This window comes from Peromyscus leucopus, chromosome 4 (genome assembly GCF_004664715.2).
Source record: "Peromyscus leucopus breed LL Stock chromosome 4, UCI_PerLeu_2.1, whole genome shotgun sequence".
Taxonomy (NCBI): Eukaryota; Metazoa; Chordata; class Mammalia; order Rodentia; family Cricetidae; genus Peromyscus; species Peromyscus leucopus.
In genome coordinates this window covers 109,135,395-109,155,639 of record NC_051066.1, presented here as the reverse complement: position 1 = coordinate 109,155,639, position 20,245 = coordinate 109,135,395, and the positions used below count along the sequence as shown (strand labels likewise).

Below are 20,245 nucleotides of genomic sequence, written 5' to 3'. Positions count from 1 at the left end.
CATTAGATTGGAGCCAACAACAATGTTTATAAAATGAAGCCACAGCCACACAGGAATTGGGTTCTCATGACTTGGGACTGGTGTTTGTTGTTTTGCTGTGTTGGGTTGATTGGTTTAATCATTTGTTTTGAGAAAGGCCATTATGTAGCTCTGGCTGACCTGGAACTCACTGTGTAGAATGGCTGGGCTCAAACTCACAGAGATCTGCCTGCCTCTGCCTCCAAGTGCTGGAGTTACAGGTGTATGCCACCACACCTGGCTAGGGCGGGGGCTTTAATTTCTATATAAGTATAAGACATACAGCTCTACAGGTCACATTAAGCAATAAGCCAGACAGAAGCAACCGGCAAAAGGTGCAACCTCATGAGGGCCATCTTCTCTGCTCAAAACAAAATAGGAAAACTACAGGGCACCTGGCAAGCAGAGAGGAAGCTATCCTTGCAATGCCATCTGTGGGAAAACAGGAAGCCTCTCTTGTGGAATCAGAGCCAGGGTGCATGCTTGGTGCAGACTGAAATAACCTAGGTGTGCTGTGGATATTACTCTATATAAATAAAACACTGATGGCCAGTGACCAGACAGGAAGTATAGGCGGGACAAGGAGAGAGGAGAATTGGGGAAACTGGAAGAAAGAGAGAAGACACTGCAGCCACCGCCAGGACAAGCAGCATGTAAAGACGCCGGTAAGCCACCAGCCACGTGGCAAGGTATAGATTTACAGAAATGGGTTAATTTAAGATATAAGAACAGTTAGCAAGAAGCCTGCCACGGCCATACAGTTTATAAGTGATATAAGCGTCTGAGTGATTATTTTATACGTGGATTGTGGACTGCGGGGCTTGGTGGAACCTGGAGAGAAGCCCTCCAGCAACATAAGTGTCCTAACTGCTAAGGGAATCTAAAGGAAAGCTGGTTTGGGCCACGAGACCCGTGAAGCCCTAGCAATGCAGCTATGAAAATACTAAGAGGGAGCTACCCACACCCTTCATATGGAACACAATGTGCATTCCCACAGGAAGTCACAGCCCTGTGATGTGGTGGGCCATTAATAATTATAGATGTTAAAATACTAAGAAACTATCAAGTGAATATGATTACAACCAGTAAGTAAATTTAAAAGTAAAAAGCATAGCAAAATAGACCATGAATTGTTAAAAGGATTAAAATAGAAATTCTGACGATTAAATGTGTGGCATAGGGATGTGAAATTGCTAGGAAGAGAGTTGAGGACTACTGCAAGATTGAGGTCTGCCTGGGCTACACAGTGAGAACCTGACACAAAATAAAATTTTTAATTGTTTTGGTGTATTAACCATCAAATTATTAATGCCATCAAAGAAAATCCAAATGGCATAAATATGACTTAAATAGACTAAGAAGGCCCAACCTGTGTCTATTGGGAGTTCTAGAGGAAATAATTGGAGAGAATGAAGCATTCAAAAGAGAATACTTAAAAGTTTTCCATGAATCTTGAAAATAAAAGTGCTTAAATCCATGGGTCATGGGTCTTAGGCAGGAAAAATCAATGAATCATTAAATCTTGGTAAACCCAACCATTGATATTGTCTTTAAGACAAGAGGAAGAAAAGGACAGACTTACTTCAGGACAACAACAGAAAGATGGCCGCCCGGAGTGTCACATGGGCAGCCAGTGGCAACAGGAAGTGGCCCAGGAAGTTCTGAGAGAAAAGAGTGAGTGCTCAGTCAAACCTCTCAACTCTACTTCCTCTAGGTCTGTAAATATATGCCAGACAAACACAATCCTAAGAAATTCCACATTTGAGAAAAGCAGATTTATAAGCCTTGGCGCTACTAATAAATGACTTCATGTGAACAGGGTGTATGCCAAAGCTGCTACCAGCGCCACTTTGGAGCAGATAAAATGGCTCCATCCACAGTTAATAGGACAGCTGCAGGTAAAATTTGTTCACTGAGTTATTTATCGGCAAGCTACCACAGCAAAGAACTTCTAGTAATACTTACACATGAGCTGTATAGTTAGTTGATTTATTTCAAGACACGACTCTTAAAATATTCCAGGATCTTTACAATACTTCATAAATAAATGAAATGATCATGAAAGTTTGATCCCAATGATAAGACTCACCAGCTTAATGTAGGCAAAGCCAGCAAGTGGTGTTGTGAGGTTCTGTTTTTCAAAAATAAGTATCCCCACTTAGCATCACTTGTAAGCCACCACATGCTTCCAAAACTGCATACACACTTACCTCTCCTTGAAGGAACAAGTGATTGTGAAATAGTTACAGTATAACCAGTTTTTGAAAGACAGGAATGTTGTGAAGATAGCATTTTTTAGATTAGATTTTTTATTTTATTTTATGTGTGTGGGTGTTTTGACTGCATTTGTGTGTGCACCATGTGCATGCCTGGTGAGAGGCCAGGAGAGGGCATTGGAGCTCATGGAAATAGTTACAAGTGATTGTGAGCTACCATGTGCATGCCTGGTGAGAGACCAGAAGAGGGCATCAGAGCTCATGGAAATAGTTACAAGTGATTGTGAGCTACCATGTGGGTGCAGCAAGTGCTCTTAACTGCTGAGCCAACGCTCCAGCCCCCAAAGATAACATTTTAGAAATATTCTGCAATGTTTCTATGGTTACCCTGTTGCCAATAATCATGCTATGCATTAAAAAGACAAGTGCTGGGCCAAGCATGGTGGTGCGCACCTTTAATCCCAGCATTCAGGAGGCAGAGGCAGGTGGATCTCTGTGAGTTTGAGAGCAGCTTGGTCTACATAGTGAGTTCCAGGACAGCTAGGGCTGTAGCACAGAGAAACTCCATCTCAAAAAACAAAAGACAAAAAAAGATAAATGTTGTGGATCTAAAACATCAATTGCACAGCAGTGGAAGGCAGAAGTAGTGGTGTGATCTGGAATAAGAAGGAAATGGGGTGATGACCAAAGGATACAGAGATCTAGTATGTAAGATAAGTAAGTCCTGGAGGTCGCTACAACAAAGAGTAGTTTCCTAAGAAAATTAACTCTTCTTACACTGAAGGGAATAGTAATAAGGAAGGGACAAGGAAACTCTGAGAGGTTTCAAACATGTATATGGCATTAACGGCAATGATTTCACGTTGGTATCTGCAAATTCATCCAGATTTATATATTAAGTATACAAAACTCTTTGTATGTCAACTGTACCTGATTACAGTATTTTAGTAATTTTTAGGCTAGTGTCTTAGTTAGGGTTTCTATTGCTGTGAAGAGACACCATGACCACGGCAACTCTCATAAAGGAAGACATTTCATTGGGGTGGCTCACTTAGAGTTCAGAGGTTTAATCCATTATTGTCATGGCAGGAAGCAAGGCATCGTGCAGGCAGAAATGGTGCTAGAGAAGGAGCTGAGAGTTCTTACATCTTGATCCACAGGCAAAAGGAAGTGATCTGAGATACTGGGTGTGGCATGAGCATATATAAGACCTCAAAGCCCACCTCCACCATGACACACTTCCTCCAACAAAGCCATACTTCCTAATAGTGCCACTTCCTTTGGGGGCCATTTTCTTTCAAACCACCATAGCTGGCATACAGACTAATGCCTTGTGGTATCTTCCTACATAAATGTCATTATACTTTCTTCTCATTGCCCACCACTGCCCACCCCTGCTAAAAGTGGTTTTATAAAAAAAATAATAATAATAATAATGGCTGAGGTAGAGTGTTTGTCTAGTGTGCCAGGTCCTGGTTCAATCCTTAAAACCATAAAAGAAAATAAAAAAGTCTGCATGCTTTTAAAACATGATAACATATATCTCCATGTTAGATGTTATCTAATTCAAGAGCTACAGTGGGTTAGTTTGAAATGTACTTATTAAAAATATTAAAATTCCATATGTTCTACTTAACTTTCCTAAGTGAGTGACTGGCTTCAGAAAAGATGGAAATTAGTAATTTTGTCTCGACAAACCGTTGTACAGCTAGGGTTACAGCATCATGATTCAGTAATCACAGCTGAGATAAACCCACAGGTTTTGAGTAAGCAACTACTTCCTTTCTTGAAATGGGCTTAACATTCCATTCACTTCATAGTTTTGTGTAAGTGTAATAATGTTTTTAGTAGGACAGTGTTACTGTTTATAAATACACATTGGTCAGGGAGGCAGGTGTTTAAAGTGTTTTGAGGGGTTTTTTGTTGGTTGGTTTACTTTGGTTTGGTTTGGCTTCATTTCCTCTGGCTTTTCGAGACAGGGTTTCTCTGTGTGACAGCCCTGGCTGTCCTGGAACTCCATAGATCAGACTGGCCTCAAACTCACAGAGATCCACCTGCCTCTGCCTCCGGAGTACTGGGATTAAAGGCATGTGCCACCACCACTAGGCAAAATTTTTATTTTTTTAATTAATTTATTTATTTTACATCCAGGCCACAGTTTCCCCTCCCTCCTCTCAATCCTCCCCCCAACTCCTCTCTGCCCCTACCCCATCCACTCCTCCTTTCTATTCAGAAAAGGGAAGGTCTCCCTCCCGTGGATATCAACAAAACACGGCATATCAAGTTGCAGTAAGACTAAGCACCTCCCCCTTGCATTAGAGCTAGGCAAGGCAACCCAGTATGAGGAGTAGGGTCCCAGAAGCCAGCAAAAGAGTCAGAGACAGCCCTGCTCCCACTGCTGGGAGTCCCACAGTGGCAGAGGAAGAACATGGACCCAAGAGGTCTGACTTCTGACTTCTGGGCCTTTGAATTAGTTTGCATCAATGTGTACATCACACAGCAATGTTTCACTTCCTGCTTTTATCTGTTGGTGGGCTGGGGATGCAGTTCAGTGGGATAGTACTTACTCAGCGTGCCCAAAGCCCTGGATCTGATCCTCAGCGCCATTAGAAAAACGTAGAAGTAAAATCAGAAATTTGAAAATTGTTTTAACAATAAAGACTATGTTATCCCAAGGCCTTAATCCACTCCATATTTGTTATGTATTCTGCAGTTCCGACTAGTGTTTAAATATTTGCTGTTCTTTAATTTGCAGGCCCAAGAAGCTAATGTTAAAAGCTTTCAAGCAATACTGGTTTGTCTTTAAAGACACATCTATAGCCTACTTTAAAAATAAGGAACTTGAACAAGGAGAGCCAATAGAAAAACTAAACCTTAGAGGTAAGGGCTTTTTGCATCTCGCTGTGGCATCCAACGGGACCCAGAAGAACTCCGAGCCTCGCTGCTTACCAGACAGCAGCTCCTCTGCATTACAGGACATGGGCATTGCATGAGGTCTGTGCTGGATTCTCCCTTCTCACCCAGCACGGGAGGCTTTCTGATGCAAAAACAGTTGTTGGTTTGGGGGTAGAGCATGTACTTTTGTGCAAGGTTCCTGGTTCGATCCTAAGCCCTACAGAGAGGGGGTGGGGAGGAATGCCATGATGTGTTGTGTTTCGGTCTTAGTTACTTTAGCACCCGTTCTAATCGCTGAAAGTGACTGAGTGCAGTGGCGTCTCAGCCCCCTGGGTTATTTCATCAGCCCGTGTACTCAGCTCTGCCGCCACTGGAGCAGAGAGTCACTTCCGCTTTATTCGCTTTTACATTTTTTATTCATACCAGGAGGGGTGTTATCCTCCTGAGGCAAGAGGATTGTGGATTCAAGGCCAGCCTAAGCTACACAGCCAATTCAAGGCCAGCCTGGGACACATTGAGATCTTGTCTCAAAAAAAAAAAAATTATATTTAACAAGATAGTCAATATCATCCTAAAAATGAATTCAATTGATTTTTAAAGGAAATAATAGAATCATTTTCTTTATCCATCTTGTTTATATTCCTAATTAGTTTTCCCTGAATCGTTGTTATTGGTTGTTCCTCTAGCTTTGACTCATGGGCAAGTCTCAGCTGAAGATACACGTTGGCATTTATTACAACAGATTTCTCAGCACTCAGTGTTGACCTGCTTTTTGTTCCTCAGGCTGTGAAATTGCTCCAGATGTGAATGTAGCGGGGAGAAAATTTGGAATCAAGTTACTAATCCCTGTCGCCGATGGGATGAATGAAGTGTATTTGAGATGTGACCATGTAAGTAAAGCCACTAAATCTCATCAGTTCCTCTGTATTAAGACTAAGCAGGGGCTGGCAAGATGGCTCAGTGAGTAAAGGTGCCTGCTGCCAAACTGAGTGATCCGAGTTCGAGCCTCAGGACTCACACAGTGGAAGGAAAGAGCTGGCTCCCCCAGGTTGTCTTCTGACCTCCTCTACTCCTACACCAGGATCACATGTGCCTACCCCCCAAAAACAATAAATAAAAAACAATAAATAAATAAATAAATAAATAAATAAAAAAACTTAATACTAAGAGCAAAACACAGATACTTGTTGATGTACATACAATGGTTTTGATCTCATAAACACATGATAAATTAAAATTACTGTGCAGTCAAAATTGCATTTAAAACACCTAACCTGCAAATATCCCAACTAAGCCTATCTTAGGCATGCTCAGAACACATACATTAGCCTACACATAGGCTAAAGCACCTAACACAGTGGAAGTACTAAATGCTATATGTGATGTATTGAATTCTGTACTGAAAGGATCACTGCAAAACTGAAGTCTCCTCTATAGAACTGTAGTAAATGCAGCCCTGAAGAGGTCATAGCTCAAACTGCTGCTCTGTCTTTTAAGTAGTGTTGCACCAACCGATGTTCTAAAAACATTTGAATTTTGGCTGGAGGAGTCTGATGTTCCAGGCTGCTATTAGCTGGCTGCATCTTATTAAACTACAGGTCTACCTAGACTTGGCTCCTTGCTTTAGTTTGAGCTGACTTTATTTATTCTGGGTCCCAGGCTGCCTAACTCAGGCATTAAAGAGCAATAGAAACTCCACTGACTGGTTCAAATCCCATCCTGATTGTCTCCTTAGAGTTAGAATCTTTACCTAGGATAGATGAGGATACAAATAATGCAGAAAGCCTGGGGGTGGGGTTCTTCATCATGTATGTCACCCACGTTATGAAGTTGGAAATCATATCTATGAAGCTCTCAGGAAATTTGGGGCTTCATTTGTCTGCACCGCTCTGGACTCCTTTGTCTCCTTTCATCATTTTTGCACACAGAGTTCCTGGTGCAAACTCATTCAAAGCTGGGGCTGAAGAGACAGCTCAGAGGTTAAGAGCACTGGCTGCTCATCCAGAGGACCTGAGTTCAATTCCCAGCATCCACATGGCAGCACACAACTCTCTATAACTCAAATTCCAGGGGATCGGACACTTTTGCACCAATGCACATAAGATAAACTTAAATAAATTATTTTAAAATGTCTTTCAAAGCTGACAGGACACACTTCAAAAGCTCTTGCTGGGTTTACCTTCAGCGGCTAGCAGCCACTCAGAACGAGTGTGGCTTCACATCTTTCCATGATTGGAAAACAATAGTTTTGCATCATAGCCCAAGGCCTCAATTGCTTCTCACCCTTTTGGCCAAGATCTCTGCTGGTCTGTGGCAAGGTGGCTCCACTGAGGACTTGCTTCTAAGTCCTCTGACATTTGTTTCAGGAGGATCAATATGCCCGGTGGATGGCTGCCTGCATCTTGGCATCAAAGGGTAAAACCATGGCAGACAGCTCCTATCAGCCAGAGGTCGTCAGCATCCTTTCATTTCTGAAGATGAAAAACCGGAACTCATCACCTCTTGTGGCTTCCAGTATCGAAAGCATGGACATGAACCCAGAATGTTTAGTATCGCCTCGCTGTGCAAAAAAGCACAAGTCTAAACAGGTTCTCGCCTGCTTGGTTGTTTACAGTACTTACACTCTAAAATCAAAGGAGGGGCTCCATCCAATTAAGGCCATCATCATGAAAAATAGGTTAATGGAGAAATTTGACAATGCACTGGGTAGTAGACAATGTGACAGAATTACTGTTGGTTTTGTTAGAGATTATTTTACTGATGACTGGATATAGTAATAATCCAGAGTTAAGCTATTAAGAATCAAAATTATGCTCCCATCAAGTGGGTTAAAGGTTGCCCAGGTGAACCTAGTCCAGTGTAAGCAACACCAAAGAGAGAGAGCCATCTGCATGAACCTTAGATTCGTGTGTGTGTTGACTGATCTTGGCCCTCCTCCTCCTCAATGATTTTCACAACTCTGCCAAAAGGAGAAAGTGAATGAACTAACTAGTTAATTAGTAGAACGAACCATCTGTACAGAGTTCAGTGGAGCCCTGGATGGATTGTTCTCACTGGGGATCTAGAGCCAGAAGAATGATTAGAAAGCAATTAGCAAATGTGAAGCAGAGTTTGATGTCTCCCGTTTCTGCTTAGCTGGCAGCCCGGATCCTGGAAGCTCACCATAACGTGGCCCAGATGCCTCTGGTCGAAGCCAAACTGCAGTTCATCCAGGCATGGCAGTCCTTACCAGAGTTCGGCCTCACCTACTACCTCGTCAGGTAATCCCAGGGTCTTTTCACTTTCCCTTCAGCCAGAGATGGCTTTCTGGAAGCCTACTTTGTTCTCAGTCTAGAATGTCAAGCTCTTATTTTAGAATGCTGCCCTTTCACAAATGGACCAAGTACTCCAACTGCCCTTACGAATCTTCTATACCTTCTGCTCAGTGAGTCAACAATCCCTGAAACTCAGTTAAATGCAGGAAAGGAAACGTTCATATTTTAGCTGGGCAGTGGTGTACGCCTTTAATCCCGGCACTTGGGAGGCAGAGCCAGGCAGATCTCTGTGAGTTCGAGGCCAGTCTGGTCTACAGATCGAGATCCAGGACAGGCCCCAAAACTACACAAAGAAACCCTGTCTCGAAAAACAAAAAGAAAAAAAATGTTCAGATTGATTTTACAAATTGTATTCTTTTAGGCTAACTGCCTATGCTGAACCAAAAGAAGAGTGTCCGCTCCTGAGTTTGTGCCACCTGTGACCTCCCTTCATGTCAACTTTCCCTCCCTGCTATGATCTCACAGTAGGGCTTGGTAGAGTTTTGGGTTTCCAGACAGATGTCCTAGCAAACACACGTATCATATTCCCCGGCCTTTTCTGAAAAGACACTGTTCCTGTGGACCACAGAAGATTTCTGGGTCTGAATGCCCTGTGTGTAGCTCATCTATTATTACCTTCTTGTATTTTACAGATGAGAACATATTTCTCTATGGAAAAAAAAGAGTTACATGATTTGTCCAAGTTCAACCCAATAGTCAGGGCCACTGACATTGGTAATCTGCACTGGTACAATGGCTGTGTCTACCATATAAAGTGTGGCTCTCCAAAATGTGTCCATAGACAGGCTCATAAATTGATGTTTTAAGCAAACCCACCTTCTGCCACGCCTTCCTCTCCAGATCCTCCCACTTCCCTCCAACCATTTTCCCAACTTCAAGTACTCCTTTTTAAGCCAGCCAAGTCCAAGTAAGGGAGACCGGTGCTTAAGCAAAATGTATGCTAAATCCTCTGGCACAGCAAACGGTACATCATGACCTCACTTCATAACGCGGTTGACTGACTTGTGTAAGATACAGCCAATCACAAACATACAGTTTGTGTATGTTTCGGTTCTTTCCAAAAATCTGGTTCCTCCAGCCTCTGCTGGCAAGGGAATGTGTTCAGGCTTTTCAGTTCACTTCTGTTCGCATCTCACTTAACTTTTGCTTACACTCTTTGTACCCCACCCCCAAAAAAATCCTTCTGCTTTATTCACCACAACAAAGAGTTGTTGTGCAATGACACATGGTGGCACATCATTATCAGCCTGGCAATCAGGACAAAGGCAGGTGGACCATGTGTTTAAGGCCATCTGAAGACCAGCCTGAGCTACGTAGCCAGGCAAAGCATCAAGGACTGGGGAAATAGCACAGTGAAAGGGCACATGTTCAAGGCCCTGGACTCCATCCCAAGCACAAAGGGGAAAAAAGATGGAGAGAGAACAAATTACATGGATACTCCCATATGAGCACACATGTATGTGCATGTATGCTCACATGGCACAGGCTTATCTGTAACTCAGAGGTCATCACCACACAGTGGGAAGCAGGGATACTTAAACCAGCCAGGACCAGCATCCAATCTCACCTCTTCCTAGGCTAGCTTCTGACCCTGGGCATTTGCATTGGTCTTCCCAAGATTCAGCTTGGAGACTTGCTAGTGGGTATCTGGACCTGCTCTGTTGAGCAAATCCAACAAGGGAACAGTGTGAGTCACATGGTAATTAATTGTAAAGTGTGGGCAGGCCCTGAACAGACATCCCAGGATGACGACCCCTTGACATGACTTCTCGCTCTTGTCTTTTTGTCATGTCAGCTCATACACCTGTAACATCTAACATTTGTTTATAAAGATGTTGAGGCAGAAGCCCAAGGTTTGTTTTTAAAAACCTGCACTTCCAAAGGCTAGTTAGAAGGAAGGGCTAGTGCAGACCCCATGTGTAATATAGCAGGCAGGCAGTAGCAGAGACTTGGCCACCCTAAGAAAACTGGGTCTGTGCATCACAGCTTCCTGGAAGCTAAAGAGCAGCCCAGGGGGGTTTCATCCACTAGAGCAAGACATGCACTGAGTTGTGTTATTAAATGTTGAGGGGCTAGAGGTGTAGCTCAGATGGTAGAGTCCTTGTCTAGCATGTACAAAGTTCTGTGTTCAATCCTCAGTACTTCATAAAACTAGATATGGTGGTGCAGACTTGTAATCCTTGAGAGATGGAGTCCTTGAGAGATGGAGCCCTTGAGAGATGGAGGCAGGAGAATCAGCCTGGATTACATAAGACCATGTTTCTAAAAAATTTATTTATTTATTCAAAATACTTAAGGTAACAGAATGAACAATAAAGGGTATGAAAATTACCCTAGAAAGTAGAGCTAACTTTAATCAAAGGTAGGAGATAAGGAAGATGAAAAGTGTTTTGTTCAATTAGAATTTTTCCCAGATTGTTTTTCTCTCTTCTACAACATCCATGCTGGTATCAGCCTCACATCCCCTCTCACATCCTCCCTTGCTGCCCCGAGTCTGTTCCCTTCCCAGCAGAATTCCTCCCACGTTGTACATACTGTCTCCAGTTCCGTCTTTTCTTGAACCCACCCCAAGCATGTCCCACCCACTCCATAGCCTTCCACTTGCTGTCATCAAGGTCACCCACTGGTCACCCTTGACCTTTGCTGAATCCAGTGGCTAACTCTGAGCCTTAGTGCCCTAAGACCTCTCAGCAACCTTTAACTGTAAAGCATGCCCACTGTTGTTTGTTTTTTCTTTTTTTGGGGGGCCCACCACCCAGCTCCCAAATAAATCACACACGGAGGCTTAATCTTAATTTTAAATGCCCAGCCTTAGCTTGGTTTATTTCTTACCAGCTTTCCTTAACTTAAATTATCCTGTCTACCTTTTGCCTCTGGACTTTTCCCATTCTCTAACTTCTGTAACTCTTACTCTTACTCTGTGGCTTGCTGTGTAGCTGGGTGGCTGGCCCCTGATGTCCTCCTCCTTCCTCTCTCATTTCTTGATCTTTTCTCCTCCCAGATTTCTCCTTCTATATATTCTCTCTGCCTGCCAACCCCACCTATCCTTTCTCCTGCCTTGCTATTGGCAGTTCAGAGCTTTATTAGACCATCAGGTCTTTTAGACAGGCACAGCATCACAACTTCACAGAGTTAAACAAATGCAACATAAACAAAAGTAACACACATTAAAATAATATTCTACAACACATGCCTTCCTCCTGGACCTAGACTTCCAACACAGCAGACCTCTCTAGTTACCCTCCTCCCTCCCTGGCCAATTTTTGTAATCCCCTTTCCTGGTCCATTCTTGTCTCCCCAGTTTCTTAGAATACTAGAATGCGCAAGCTCATGTAACTTAAACCACTCTTCACACTATAGCTCAGCCATTTGTTTGGCTTTCTTTATACAAGGAGTTGTTACTCTGGAATGTGTATCTTGATCCACAAACCCGCTCTTAAACTGTAGATTCACCCATCCAACCAAATCATGGTGTTAATGAGTTGGCATCTCATCTTACCATGTCCAAAACGCCTATTGTTTCTCCCCTACAGCTGCCCCTCCTTGAATTATTCTGCACCTCACTAAATAAAACTCTTTCACTAAATGAAACCATGGTTTCTGTCGCACGGACACCATGTATAACTGGCAAATCCTACCAGCTCTGCCTTCAGGGCACACCCAGAATCTCACCACCACTTGGGCACTGCCAGGGAGGCCCTACCTGGTTTCTCTGCCTCTAGCCTTGTCTTCTAAGAGCATCCAGGGTGATTCCTGTAAAAGCTGAGGCAGTCCATGCTAAGCCTCTGCCCCAAACCCCCTGGCATCTTTCTGTGCCACTCAGAGTCAGCATGTCTTTACAGCTTAGCCCTCTGTGTCCATTCCTCTGCCCTCCTTATACTGTGCCAGTCACCCTGGCCCCAGCAGTCTTTAAGCATACCCATTTATACGCATAAGTGGTAATGCTACAATACTGCATTGCCTGCGATCCTTCTCCCCCCAGATACCCACATAGCTCACTCACCCCTGGGCATCAACTCTTTGGTTCTGTCACCTTCTTCTCTGACCTCTACCTACAACTGTAATGACCTCATGCTAGAACTCCCTGTCACCTCTGCACTTTGCTCTCCTCTCTTATCTTATCTGGCACACGGACATCACTTACTCATGTTCTTCACTCCCTGCTGGTCAGGAATAGTCTACCCCCCAATCCTAGAACGTGGTGGTGCTAATTTTGTATGAAGTGCTTTGACTTCCTCTGATTTCGGTTCCTCTGATGTCATCTTCTTTTAAAGAATGTCTTCAGGGAAGCCTTCATTCCCTCCCGGTCTTCATATCTTCTCTATCAACACGAAAGTGCCCTCCTTCAGAACATAGATGGTTTATTGACTTTTCTTCTGAGATAATTTAGAAATGTTATGAGGTCGCCTTTGAGAAACTGTACGTGGGGCCAGAGAGCTGGCTCAGCAGGTAAAAGCTGCACAAGCCTGGTGACTTGAGTTCCCTGGGACTCACATAAAGATGGAAGGACAGAACTGACTCCATAAAGTTGTCCTCTGACCTTCACACGTGTGTTTTACACCCACACATACACATCCTGCATACAAACAACAACAATAATTTATTTTAAAGAACTTATATATGAATAACTGTTGTTCTCTTAATTAACACTATTGTTTTCAGATTTAAAGGAAGCAAGAAAGATGACATTCTGGGAGTTTCATACAACAGGTTGATTAGAATCGATGCAGTCACTGGGATTCCAGTTACAACATGGAGATTCGCCAATATGAAGCAGTGGAATGTCAACTGGGAAATCCGACAGGTGAGACAGAAGCTTCTGATAGTCCAAGCTGACCCACAGATGTACATTAGCAAAGATTCAGGTGCCTTTATAGTTAGAACTCATGAGCCAGGAACATGTGGTAATAGCCTATTAAAATACTAGCATACATTTCTGGGCAGTTTCCTAACAAATCTAGGCCCAGAGTTATTCAGTTAGCACTGCCAATCAGCTTAGCTCTGTGAAGACTTCCCCTGCAGACAGATTATAAAACTGTTGTGCAGTTTATTCCATTTTCATAAACTCATCATAGGATTATATATGATTGAGCACAATCATTGCTTAGCTGAAACCACCTTAGCTGAAACCCTACACAGAACAAAGCCAAAAAAAAAAAGCCTCATCTAACTGCCAAGAGCTCAGACTACCTGCAGACCCACCATCTCAGTTGCCTACCTAGAGAACATTCCAGGCCCAAGCAGGGAATAGTGCTGAAGGAGAAAGAGATATCCAGAGATGGCTACCCAGAGATGGCCCAAAAAAGATTGTCCTGTGAGATGAGCTCTTGAGCCCACAACTGTAACGGCTGCCATCATGTTACATCCTAGGAACTATATTTAGCCCAATGTCAAGATCAAGTTAGAGGTGCCTTAGAATCCTACTGATGACGCAGAACAGTTTGATGCTGCTGATATAAAAATCTCTCTTGGGGATGGTAAGATGGCTCAGTGGTTAAGAGCGCACTCTGTGTCAGCACAAAGGACCTGGATTTCAATCCTTAGCATCCGAAAAATATTAGGCATGACTATAAACACATGTAACCCCAGCTTTGAAGAGTGAAGTCAGGCACATCCCAGGAGCTTGCTGAACAGCCAGGCTAGCTCAAACATGGAGCTTTTGTTCCGTGACAGACCCCGTCTTATAGGAATAAGTAGAGAGTGATAGAGGAAAACACTTGGCCATGTCCTCTGGCCTCCACACACACACACATACACCAAAACAAATATGTAAGAATCTATCTTCCATAGTTCCTTTTACATTCTCATTTTTCTACAAGAAAACCATCAACATGATGGAACAGTAAGAGACCCACACTATTTTTCAAAATGCTGGATTCCCCTCAACAATATTAACTGTCTGGGCACACATGCATAGACTGAAGGCCAGAAAATAGACCTAATATCTTAAAGCATTTTACTATTACTGTCCAGGAGTGGGAAGTGAGCATCAGTCATTTTTTTTTTTTTTTTTTTTTTTTTTTTTTTTTGGCTTTTCGAGACAGCGTTTCTCTATGTAGCTTTGCGCCTTTCCTGGAACTCACTTGGTAGCCCAGACTGGCCTTGAACTCACAGAGATCCGCCTGCCTCTGCCTCCCAAGTGCTGGGATTAAAGGCGTGTGCCACCACCGCCCGGCAAGCATCAGTCATTTTTAAAGTTCTGCAGGGAATCCCAATGTGGAGAGGTGAGAAATGGGCCATTCTCTAAGTCATTTAGTGTTTAGAACTTGTAACTTTCATGGAGGAAAGGCTGACAGGCAGAGGCTGCTGGAGAACTAAGGCAGGGCTTTTATTCTCCACTAAAGAGTCTGCAGCCCACAATGATAGCTCACATCTATAATCCTAGATCTCAGGAGGCTGAGACAGGAGGATCGCTGCAAGTTCAGGGCTTCTAGCCTAGGCTACACACAGTGAGACCTCCTCTGAAGAGTCCACAAAGCTAGTCAGCAGTAGTTAAAAGCTAGCTAGCACACACCTTTAATCTCAGTGCTTGGGAGGCAGATGGAGGCAGATTTCTGAGTTCAAGGCCAGCCTGGTCTACAGAGCAAGTTCCAGGATGGCCAGGGCTATACAGAGAAACCCTAAAAAACAAACAAGAGTCCACAAAGCTTCTTGCCCCTCCACACAGGGAGTGACTGGGATGTCCTCACCTCTAAAAGAGCAACGGCACGCATCAGAGTTGAGACCACAAGAGGGCGCAAAGAGCAAAGGCATGTTTCGGAAAGCCGTTCTTTGCATGGTGTTTTGGAGACTTCCATAATCCTCAGCTTTGGGGGCTATCCCCAGCCTAACAACTGCTTTCTCGTCCTTACTTGCCAGAATTTAAGTTTATCCATGGCTTGCTTTTCCAGGTGGCAATCGAGTTTGACCAGAATGTCTCCATCGCGTTCACCTGCCTAAGCGCGGATTGCAAGATTGTGCACGAGTACATTGGTGGCTACATTTTCTTGTCCACCCGATCCAAGGACCAAAACGAAACGCTCGATGAGGACCTCTTTCACAAATTGACGGGCGGTCAGGACTGAAGTGAAGCAGGCCTACTTGGCCTATGTGGACCTAGGAGGCCTTCCAGGATGGATAGGATCTGTGGCTCTCCCAGTGTGTAGATTCCAGACTAACACAATGTGTACTTCCCACCAGACGCCCAGCTCCTTGCCTCATCTGAACACACTGCCAGCACATCCCTTCCACAGGACTCTGCCTCAAACTGCCGGCAGCCGACTGGGCTCCTGCTGCTTTTCCTGTGAGCCGGTGGGGAGAGAGGGGGCTGCTACTCTCTGGCTACTCTAAGGCTCGGCATGGCGCTCAGGCTCTGTGATTTTGCAAGCGCATGTTAGTAACTAGCAGTCGACCTTCTGCCTATGTGCCTCATGGGAAGTCAGCAGTGAGAACAGAAGGGGAAAAGGGACAGACAGGTTGCAAGTACAAATCTTAGTCCAGAAACTCAGGTCCTTCCTTAACAAAATTGATCATAGCTCTCATCTTGCCAAAATGGCAGAGGGACACACCTTTTCTCTGGAGGTCAAAGAGATGAGTCGGGGAGGAACAGGATTACAGTGGTCTTTAGCGTCATCAGCTTACAGTCGCTGTCACATCTGTTAAGGTGACCACTGGCCATTGGTCTAATCATTGGTCCTCAAATTACTGCTGAGACTAGAAGCCCCATTCCTAGGGAATCCCATAGACACACCGAAGTCCTTCTTAAAGACGTGTACTGAAGGGATACAGGGAAGCCCATTCTTAGCCAAGATCCATGATTCAATCGCTTCTGTTCTGGACTGGATCTCAAGAAAACAGGCCCAGCTCTCTGTTAATAAAAACTACTTTCCATGGAGCTGGAGGGTGACTCGGCAGTTAAAGAGGTTTGCTGCTCTCCAGAGGACCTTAACTGAGTTCCCAGTACCTAGCTCCAAGGATCTGAGTCCTTCTCCTGGACTCCATGAGTCCCTGCACTCACATGCACATACCGCGCGCGCACACACACACACACACACACACACACACACAATTAAAAATGACCCGAAAAGACAAAAACACCCAGGACAGGATTCAGAGTCCAGTCAGGCCTCCATTTCAACCAAGTAAGGAAGGGAGGGCAGACTTGTTCCTAGAGTCCGCCATGGTCAATTCTGTGAACTAATGGCTGGCTACTTCCAGAGCCCTGGCTGGTCTGTGTGGTAGAAAGTGTTGGTCCACTCAGCGGAGTTCTGGGGGTGGAGTCTGTTTCTATGATTCTTGGCATTTTCCCTAAACAGCTTTAGCTTTGTAAATCACAAGCCAAGAACAGATTCCTGGGGGCTGCGTTTTGCTGCGTCTTCCCTGCCTGCTACCGGCATAAGCCCTTGACAGCTGCCTGAATGTCACATCCTGGTTTCTCCCTAGGAGGGAATGAGTGGGATTTGAGTAGGTGGGACGCAGCATCAGAGCTAAAGGGAGGTGTTTTCTTTTGTTCATACACAGCCTTTCTCCTTCCACACTAACTCAAACTGCACAGACAGAGGAAGAACTTGACTTGAACTCGGCCTTCCTCCTAGGTTGCAAGCTTCAGGGGCTTGGCTGGAGTCCAGAGCGCTTTAAACATCAGCTGTTGCTCTGTTTCCCAACAAAGCCACCTGGGAAGTGAGAGTTCTGCAATTCCAGGAGTCAGGAGACAGCCCTGGCTGGAGACCACAGACCTGAGCCAGAAGAACCTTCTGGAGGTTTCTTTTAGCCTCTCCTTAGAGGTGTGTATTCATGAGCCTTCAGGCACCCACTGAATTTCTGGGGCTCAACTTAGCCCAGAAGTGCTTTAGGCATTTGGAAGCTCTGCCTCCCATCCTGAAGGACTTAATTTGGAAAGTTTTATGCAGACACCAATGTTAAGTGAGTGAGCATGGTAATGATTGTTCCTCTGCTGTCCCTGGGCTCTACTGTTCAGAGCCTAGGCAGGAAGCTGGGTGTAGTGCACACATCTTTAATCCCAGAACTCAGGAGGCAGAGGCAGACAGACCTTTATGAGTTTGAGGCCAGCCAGGGCTCCATAATGACTCTCTCCCAAACAAACAAACAGACAAACAAAAACACATTTGCATGCTAGAGTCTAGACAAATCTTTCAGGCCCTGGTCACAATGACCTCCTTGATTGCGTGTCACCAATGACAGCTTAGCTTGCCTAGTTTTCCCAAACCCAAGCCTTCAGGTCAGTCCCTCCTTGGCTTTTCATGGTTGGCTGGCATTTCCATGAAATGCTCAGGGAACTGGCTGCATTCTATCCTAATTTCATGCCGTTTTGAGTAGTGTTTCTCCTGTGCTGACACAGCAACATCTCAGAGGAATAAACTGGTGTGAGAAGAAAACTTGAAATGCCACAGTTCCAGAGAACAGCTTGGTCTTTCCTTCCTTTCTTTTTTAACATTTGGGTACAAAAGGTCAGGTGACTTGTCCTCGGCGAAATTCTAAATTAAAGTGTGCCCCCACCACCACCGTTTGCTGTATTATCTGCCACAGATGCTGAAATCTTCATTGTATTATTTATATGACTTTTAAAATTGCGTTTTATATGGGTTTGAATACAGTCTGGTTGTGTCCTATCTGGCCTGCTCTCTGAAGGTCCAAACAGGTCTAACATGTGCCTCTGTACACTAGGATTCTAGATCCTCCAGGTAATTAGAGAGTGCTTGACCTTGAGTCCTAAGAGGTCAACTTAGAACCTTTCTTAACCTTTGCTTTCAACTGATCACTCACTGATGGGCATCAGATTTCATGTCCTGTCCTTACTGTGGCCTCCCTTTCTAGATCTTGAGAAACCACCAGAAAGAAAAGAAATACATATCCAGAGAAAGGAAGAGCCAAGGCCTCAGCTTTTGATAGTTGGATGCTGAGAGCACCTCTTTATTTAATGGAAAATGACCCCTAATAGGTATAAACCTGTGCTTTAAGATCCTTTCATGTAATTCTCACATCGGCCCATAGGGGGCGCAAGTAGAGCTTGCCTACTTGTTCTACTGACAGAAGAAAGCTCACAAGGAGAACCACCCTGAGGTCATAAGGTTGAAGCAGTGGAGCCAGGGTCCAAAGCCAAGTTTGTCAACCTTCTCCCTCCCTGCTCAGCCTTGAGGCGCTAGCCACCTCCCACTCAACGAAACTCGGTGTCCCTCACTCGCAAGTCCAGCGTGACTCAGTGTCCACCACACCCACCCACAAAGTCAACATCCCCTCATCAGACTGATACTGGCAGGAAAGTGTCACCAGCTTTGGGAAACTGGCTGTCCCAGAGTTAGATGGATAAGGTAGAGGTGAACCAGAGAGGTCTGAGAGACAGAGAAATACCTCACTAAAAGTTTTGCATTTTTTTTCCAATTTGGGTTTGGAGTCCTAAAAAGCACGGAAATGAGTCTTTTCATTTGAAAGTTAGTCCTTTAGTCAGTGGCCTTAGGATCCAAGGTGTCTTGCAATAGTTATTTCCTGAAGCAAAAAATCTTTTAACTTGCCCTGAGGGTGTATCTCTGTTGATAAGCTTCATGCCTAGCAAGCATGAAGCATAATTACAAAGCTAATCCATATAATCAATCGTAAACCTAAGTATATATGGTAACTTCTCAGACACCTTTGCAGAGGAAACGCTCTTGCTGAATGAAGACTAGGACCCTAATAATTAAGCCATCCCTGAGCCCAGAGTCACATGGAACCCCGTCTTAAGGCCACCAGATTAGCAAGTATAGAAAAGCCTCTAGGAGGGCCCCCCAACGTTTGCGATCACATGACATGAAAAAGTGGGCCCCAAGGAGGAGGCAGAGCCCTTTGTGGAGAAGCAGAGGACTTTTGGGAAAGGCTCCAAAGCCTGTGTGGTATGATCCAAACAATGCACCATCAGGAAAGGCCTTGGTGACCCTCCATAGAGACTGTAACAGGGCAGGCACTGCTGGAAGTGGGGTGGCCAGTTTGAGAGCAGTGCCTGGCTGGATCCCAAGGGTGCCATGTGGCTATAGGAGAGAGCAAGGACATGTTCCTGGCAGCACAGCATTGTAACAGAGGGTATTCTGGGAACGGAAGAGGGCTGAGGTCTTTACAAAAGGGACCAGGTCCCTATGCTGTCACTCAATTCTGGCTGTCCTCAAAGAACTTGGACTGGAAGTTAGGCCAACCTCTGGCAACCACTGCTACTTTTTTTAAAAAGTAAAACCTGTGTGTCTTTTCCCGAAGGCATACACTTCCAACGTGGATTTCCTCATTGCTATTAAAGGCCTGGTACCAAGTATTGAACCCGCAGAGATTTCAAGTTGAGGCCTTGCTACTTAAAGGGTAGTCCTCAACCAGCACATTTGTCAGAGACACAAGACCCACACCAGGATCAACCAGCACATCTGTCAGAGACACAAGACCCACACCAGGATCAGCCAGCACATCTGTCAGAGACACAAGACCCACACCAGGATCAACCAGCACATCTGTCAGAGACACAAGACCCACACCAGGATCAGCCAGCACATCTGTCAGAGACACAAGACCCGCACCAGGATGGAGTCAGCAAGGCACTCTAAGGCACAGGGAAGGAGGCCTGTGCAAATGCCAAGCCAGCCTTGTCACCGGGGCCAGCTCCTCTGGCTGTGTGATTTACATCTCATGCTAGGAAGACAGGCTGCACTGTTGCCCCCCCCACCCCCCATCCCGGGCCCTGGAGCAGGAGAGATACCAGGAGGCTAAGTAGCTATGCAACGCTATGTGGCAGTGGATGAAACCAGCTTCTGCCTCCCCAAAGAGCAGTCTCAACCATAGAACTGGTAG

The 20,245-nt window shown here is 44.7% G+C and overlaps 1 protein-coding gene across 1 annotated transcript in view; it reads left to right on the top strand.

Annotated features, from left to right (window-relative positions):
- Fermt1 (fermitin family member 1) overlaps positions 1–18,031 on the top strand; it is a 46,775-nt gene extending 28,744 nt beyond the window's left edge. Inside the window, exons 10-15 of the mRNA XM_028878641.2 lie at positions 4,990–5,114; positions 5,913–6,019; positions 7,496–7,717; positions 8,265–8,389; positions 13,106–13,247; positions 15,334–18,031. Of these exons, the coding sequence (XP_028734474.1) occupies positions 4,990–5,114; positions 5,913–6,019; positions 7,496–7,717; positions 8,265–8,389; positions 13,106–13,247; positions 15,334–15,507 (895 nt within the window). The 3' untranslated portion in view covers positions 15,508–18,031. The remainder of the gene's footprint in view (positions 1–4,989; positions 5,115–5,912; positions 6,020–7,495; positions 7,718–8,264; positions 8,390–13,105; positions 13,248–15,333) is intronic.
- The last annotated feature ends 2,214 nt before the right edge of the window (positions 18,032–20,245 follow it).